Source organism: Giraffa tippelskirchi, chromosome 6 (genome assembly GCF_054371585.1).
Source record: "Giraffa tippelskirchi isolate mGirTip1 chromosome 6, T2T-mGirTip1v1.2.pri, whole genome shotgun sequence".
NCBI lineage: Eukaryota > Metazoa > Chordata > Mammalia > Artiodactyla > Giraffidae > Giraffa > Giraffa tippelskirchi.
Window position 1 is genome coordinate 75372059 of NC_137280.1, and position 6960 is coordinate 75379018.

At 39.0% G+C, this 6960-nt stretch overlaps 1 protein-coding gene across 1 annotated transcript in view; it reads left to right on the forward strand.

The window, feature by feature from the left end:
* Window positions 1-6088, forward strand: part of LOC145511599 (glycosyl-phosphatidylinositol-anchored molecule-like protein) — a 27229-nt gene extending 21141 nt beyond the window's left edge. The window contains exon 4 of the mRNA XM_081505148.1: window positions 5592-6088. Within this exon, the coding sequence (XP_081361274.1) occupies window positions 5592-5884 (293 nt within the window). The 3' untranslated portion in view covers window positions 5885-6088. The remainder of the gene's footprint in view (window positions 1-5591) is intronic.
* Window positions 6089-6960: the final 872 nt, after the last annotated feature.

A 6960-nucleotide genomic window follows, 5' to 3' on the forward strand; every position in this document is an offset into this window, starting at 1 on the left:
TAAAGTACTGAAAGGAAAAAAATCTACGACCAAGATTACTGTACCCGGCAAGGATCTCATTGAAAATTGATGGAGAAATAAAAAGCATTTCAGATAAGCAAAAGTTAAGAAAATTCAGTACCCCCAAACCAGCCTTACAATAAATGTTAAAGGGACTTATATAGTCAAGAAATACAAGAGAAGAAAAAAGATCTACAAAATCAACCCCAAACAATTAAGAAAATGGCAATAGGAACATATATATCAATAATTACTTTAAATGTAAATGGATTAAATGCTCCAATCAAAAGATATAGACTGGCCGAATGGGTACAAAAACAAAGCCCATATATTTGCTGTCTACAAGAAACCCACTTCAGACCTAAAGACACATATAGACTGAAAGTGAGAGGATGGAAAACTATATTCCATGCAAATGAGAAGCAAAGGAAAGCTGGAGTAGCAATCCTCATATCAGACAAAATATAGACCTTAAAATAAAGAAGATTACAGGAGATCAGGAAGGACACTACATAATGATCAAGGGATCAATCCAAGAGGAAGACATAACAGTTGTAAATATCTATGCACTCAACATAGGAGCACCTCAATACATAAGACAAACACTAACAGACATAAAAGGAAAAATTGACAGTAACACAAGAATAGTAGGAGACTTTAACACCCCACTCTCACCAATGGACAGATCATCAAAATAGAAAGTCAATAAGGAAACACAAGTCTTAAATGATACATTAGATGAGATGGATCTCATTGATATCTTCAGGACATTCCATCCAAATGCAGAAGAGTACACCTTCTTCTCAAGTGCACATGGAACATTTTCCAGGATAGACCACATCTTGGATCACAAATCAAGCCTCAGTAAATTTAAGAAAATTGAAATCGTATCAAGCATCTTCCCTGACCACGACACTTGAGACTAGATATCAATTACAAGAAAAAAACTGTAAGAAACACAAACATACGGAGATTAAACAACAGCAGGTTACTGAAGAAATCAAAAGGGAAATCAAAAAATTTCTGGAAACAAATGACAATGAAAACACAACTCAAAACCTATAGAATGCAGCAAGAGCAGTTCTAAGAGAGAAGTTTATAGCAATACAATTCTACCTCAAGAAACGAGAAAAACCTAGAATAGAAACAACTGGAAAAAAAAAACAACCCCAAAATTAGTAGAAGGAAAGAAATCATAAAGATCTGAGCAGAAATAAATGAAAACAAAATGAAAGAAACAATAGTAAAAATTAATACAACTAAAAGCTGGTTCTTTGAGAAAATGAAATTGACAAACCTTCAGCCAGACTCATCAAGAAAAAGAGAAGAATCAAATCAACAAAATTAGAAATGAAAAAACAGAAGTTACAACAGACAATGCAGAAATACAAAGGATTGTAAGAGACTATTATGAACAACTATATGGCAATAAAATAGATAACCTGGAAGAAGTGGGCAGATTCTTAGAAAAATTCAACCTTCCATGATTGAAACAGGAAGAAATAGAAATTATGAACAATGCAATTACAAGCACTGAAATTGAAGCTGTGATCAAAAATCTCCCAAAAAACAAAAGCCAGGACCAGATGGCTTCACAGGAGAATTTATCAAACATTTAGAGAGGAGCTAATGCCTATCCTCCTAAAACACTTTCAGAAAATTACAGAGGAAGGAATACTTCCAAACTCATTCTACGAGGTCACCATCACCCTGATACCAAAACCAGATAAAGACAAGACAAAAGAATTAAACTATAGGCCAATATCACTGATGAACATAGATGCAAAAATCCTCAACAAAATTTTAGCAAACAGAATTCAGCAACACATCAAAAAGCTCATACACCATGATCAAGTTGGGCTTATTCCAGGGATGCAAAGATTCTTCAGTATATGCAAATCAATCAATGTGATACACCATATTAACAAACTGAAAGATAAAAACCATATAATAATAGATGCAGAAAAAGTCTTTGACAAAATTCAGCAAGCATTAATGACTAAAACTCTTCAAAAAATGAGCACAGAAGGAACCTACCTCAATGTGGAAAAGGCAATATATGTTAAGCCTACAGCAAACATTATGCTCAGTTTTGAAAAACCAAAAGCATTCCCCATAAGATCAGGAAGAAAACAAGGGTATCCACTTTCACCACTATTATTCAACATAGTTCTGTAAGTCTTAGCTACAGCAACCAGAACAGGAAAAGAAATAAAAGGAATCCAGATAGGAAAAGAAGTAAAGCTCTAACTGTTTGCAGATGACATGATACTGTACATAGAAAACCCTAAAGATAGTATCAGAAAATTACTAGAGATAATCAGTGAGTTTAGCAAAGTTGCAGGATACAGAATCAATAAACAGACATCACTTGCATTTCTATATACTAACAATGGAAAATCAGAAAGAGAAATTAAGGAATCAATCCCATTCACTATTGCAACAAAAAGAATTGAATAGGAATAAATTTACCTAGGGAGACAGAAGAACTGTACACCAAAATTATAAGACACTAATGAAAAAATCAAAGATGACATAAAGAGATGGAGAGATATTCCATGTTCCTGGGTAGGAAGCATAAATATTGTGACAATGACTGTACTACTAAACACAATCTACAGATTCAATGTGATTCTTATCAAATTAGCAATGGCATTCTTCACAGAACTAGAACAAAAAATTTCACAATGCATATGGAAACACAAAAGACCCCGAATAGCAAAAGAAGTCTTGAGAAAGAAGAATGGGGCTGAAAGAATCAGCCTTCCTGACTTCAGATTATACTACAAAGCCACAGTCATCAAGACAGTATGGTACTGGCACAAAAACAGAAATACAGACCAATGGAACAAGATAGAAAGCCCAGAAATAAGCCCATGCACCTATTGGTACCTCGTTTTTTTAACAAAGGAGGCAAGAATATACAATGGGGCAAAGACAGCATCTTCAATAAATGGTGCTGGGAAAACTGGACAGCTACATGTAAGATAATGAAATTAGAACACTTCCTAACACCATCAGTTCAGTTCAGTTCAGTCACTCAGTCGTGTCCGACCCCATGAACCGCAGCACTCCAGGCCTCCCTGTCCATCACCAACTCCCATACACAAAGATAAACTCAAAATGGATTAAAGACCTAAATTTAAGACCAGAAAGTATAAAACTCTTAGGGGAAAACATAGGCACAGCACTCGATGACATAAACCAAAGCAAGATCCTCTATGACCCACCTCCTAGAGTAACAGAAATAAAAACAAAAGTAAACAAGTGGGACCTGATTAAACTTAAAACCTTTTGCACAGCAAAGGAAACTATAAGCAAGGTGAAAAGACAATCCTCAGAATGAGAAGAAAATAACAGCAAATGAAACAACTGGAAAAGAATGAATTTCCAAAATATACAAGTAGCTCATACAACTCAATACCAGAAAAACAAACAACCCAATCAAAAAGTGGGAAAAAGACCTAAACAGACCTTTCTCCAAAGAAGACATACAGATGGCTAACAAACACATGAAAAGATGCTCAACATCACACATTATTAGAGAAATGCAAATCGAAACTACATTGAGATATCACCTCACACCACTCAGAATGGCCATCATCAAAAAGTCTACAAACAATAAATGCTGGAGAGGGTGTGGAGAAAAGGGAACGCTCTTGCACTGTTGGTGGGAATGTAAATTGATACAGCCACTATGCAAGACGGTATTGAGACTCTTTAAAAACCTAGGAATGAAGCCACTATATAACCCAGCAATCCCACTCCTAGGCATGAACCCTGAGGAAAGCAAAATTGAAAAAGACACATGTATCCCATTGTTCATTGCAGCACTATTTACAATAGCTAGAACACGGAAGCAATCTAGATGTCCATTGACAGATGAGTGGATAAAGAAGTTGTGGTACATATACACAATGGAATATTACTCAGCCATAAAAAAATGCACTTGAGTCCGTTCTAATGAAGCGAATGAACCTAGAACCTATTATACAGAGTGAAGTACGTCAGAAAGAGAAAGATAAATACCATATTCTAACACATATATACAGAATCTAGAAAAATGGTACTGAAGAATTTATTTACAGGGCAACAGTGGAGAAACAGACACTGAGAGTAGATTTATGGGCATTGTTTGAGGGGAGGAGAGGGTGAGATGTATGGAAAGAGTAACATGGAAACTTATATTACCATATGTAAAATAGATAGGAAGTGGGAAATTGCTGTATGGCTCAGGAAACTCAAACAGGGGTCTGTATCAACCTAGAAGGGTGGGATGGGGAGGGAGATGGGATGTTCAAAAGGGAGGGGATATATGTATACCTATGGCTGATTCACGTTAAGGTTTGACAAAAACAGCAAAATTCTGTAAAGCAATTATCCTTCAATAAAAAATAATTTAAAAAGAAAATTAGAGATACCAAGGAAACATTTCATGCAAAGATAGGCGCAATAAAGGGCGAATGGTATGGACCTAACAGAAGCAAAAGATATTAAGAAGAGACGGGAAGAATACACATAACTATACCAAAAAAAAAAAAAAAAGATCTTAATGACCAGGATAACCATGATGGTGTGATCACTCACCTAGAACCAGACATTCTGGAGTGCAAAGTCAAGTGGACCTTCGGAAGCATCTCTATGAACAAAGCTAGTGAAGGTGATGGAATTCCAGATGAGCTATTTCAGATCCTAAAAAAATGATGCTGTTAAAGTACTGCATTCTAGATGCCAGCAAATTTGGAAAACTCAGTAGTGACCACAGGACTAGAAAGGGTCAGGGTCATTCCAATCCCAAAGAAAGACAATGCCAAAGAATGTTCAAATTACTGCACAATTGCAGTCACTTCACATGTTAATAAGATCATGCTCAAAATCCTCCAAGCTAGGCCTCAACAGTATGTGAACCAAGAACTGCCAGATGTACAAGCTGGACTTAGAAAAGGCAGAAGAATGAGTGATTAAATTGTCAACATCCATTGGATCATAGGAAAAGCAAGAGAATTCCAGGAGAACATCTACTTCTGCTTCATTGCCCACACTAAAGCCTTTGTTTGTGTGGATCATTGCAAACTGTAGAAAATTCTTAAAGAGATGGGAATACCAGACCACCTTACCTGCCTCCTGAGAAACCTATATGCAGAAGAAGTTGTTCATGGAGTAATGAAAATTCTAGTGGACTTGAGTGCTCTTACTTACTCAAGAAGTTTAAGTACTGGGGACTTCCCTGGTGGTCCAGTGGTTAAGAATCTACCTTCCAATGCAGGAGTCGAGGGTTCAATCCTTGGTCGGGGAACTCAGACCCCAGATGAAGCAGGGCGGTTAAGGCCGTGTTCTGCAACTACTGAGCCCTCATGCTCTGGAGCCCGTGGACTACAAGGAGAGAGAAGCCTGGGTGCTGCAAGGAAAGCTCCCACATGCTGCATCTAAGACCTGATGTGCCAAAACTATGTAAAGAAACAAATATCTTAAAAAAATAATTTTAGGCACTGTAACAGCATTTGGGAATGGAGCTGGTTAAGGTAAACGTGCTTTGATATTTGCAGTTAGAAAACATGTGATCTATTACTTTCATTTCTACTTCTTTTTAGGTTTGAATCCTCGGGAAATGCTCATTTACAAAGACTGTACGTGGAATTGCACATTTGTATATAAATCCGAAGAGCCTCCTGAAGCCCCAAAAAGAAAATATTTTTTTACTAACAGTTTCTATTGGGTTTACTGTTGTGGTTCTTCAACTTGCAATTTTGGTGGACCTACCAATCTTGAGAGGGATATCCCGGACGATGATGTAATTGAGGAGCTAGAAGGAACTGTGCGATTGGGGGAATCAACTTTGTTCTTGAGCATTGTCTCCATCCTAGTCAGCAACACACTGATCTGAGAAGCCCACTTTGGAAGGGTTAATCATCTCCTCATCTCTCACAAGTTAGCTGTCCTTTACTCTCTTGTGAGCCACACTGACAAGAACACACTCTCTTGTGTCCTTTACTCTCTTACTCTCACTGACCCCTAGAGCCCCCGGTTGACGAGTTCCCCTTTTAGGAATTGTTTCAAGAAAGAAATAAACACCAGAATTGTTCAGGTACCGTGGACTCAGACATTTCTTTGTGGTTTTAACGTTTGATCTTTCTTCCCCTCAGTAGGTGTCACCTTACACATAATCAACAACCTCTTGCCACTTTAGGGAGCAGAGGCGGAGTATTTTAATAACAGCAAAAGTGTCACAGGGCCTAGTCTACATGCCCACCTAAAGAGTGGCCCCAGGTTTGCTCAGACCACATGCCCCTGAGGCACCCGAGCCTGCACGCTCCCAGTGTTCAGGTGGGGACGGCGGAAGTCGAGAGTGTGCTTGGTGATGCAGTGGAATGAGGACAGTCAGAGCTGCCACGGAGACTGTGCATCGCCCTGCGTGGTGCCATGAGACACCTTCTGCAGGACTCGAGCCGTCTTCCACGGTGGCGCCTGGCTTCCTAAGAGTGACAGAACGTTTCTCCAGATGCTGCCATTTGAGAAGGGTGAGGGCCCTAAGGCCAGCTTCTGACTGCCTTGAAGTGGCAGCTACAGATGTCCAGGCGACTGCTGTCACGCTCCGTGCTCCCAAGGTCAGTATCAGAAAAAGGTGTTGACAGAACAGAAACTCAGACCATCTCTGTTCTCTTCCTCCTTCTACTCCTTTAAATCAACCTGGCTTCCTAAGAGTGACAGAACGTTTCTCTAGATGCTGCCTACTTAGGAGGGTGAGGGCCCTAAGGCCAGCTGTTGACAGACTTGAAGTGGTAGTGTTTTTGAAAGAGTATGTGTGTCGGTCTGGCTGCTCACTGCTCAAAAGCCAATAAACAGGCCAGGTTGGTGGAAAGGAAAGTTTGCTTTATTTCAGATGCCAGCAGCTCAGTGGAGGAAGTTGGCAGACATCTATCCAAAGGCTGACTGCCATCCCCCTCACACACACATGCAGAG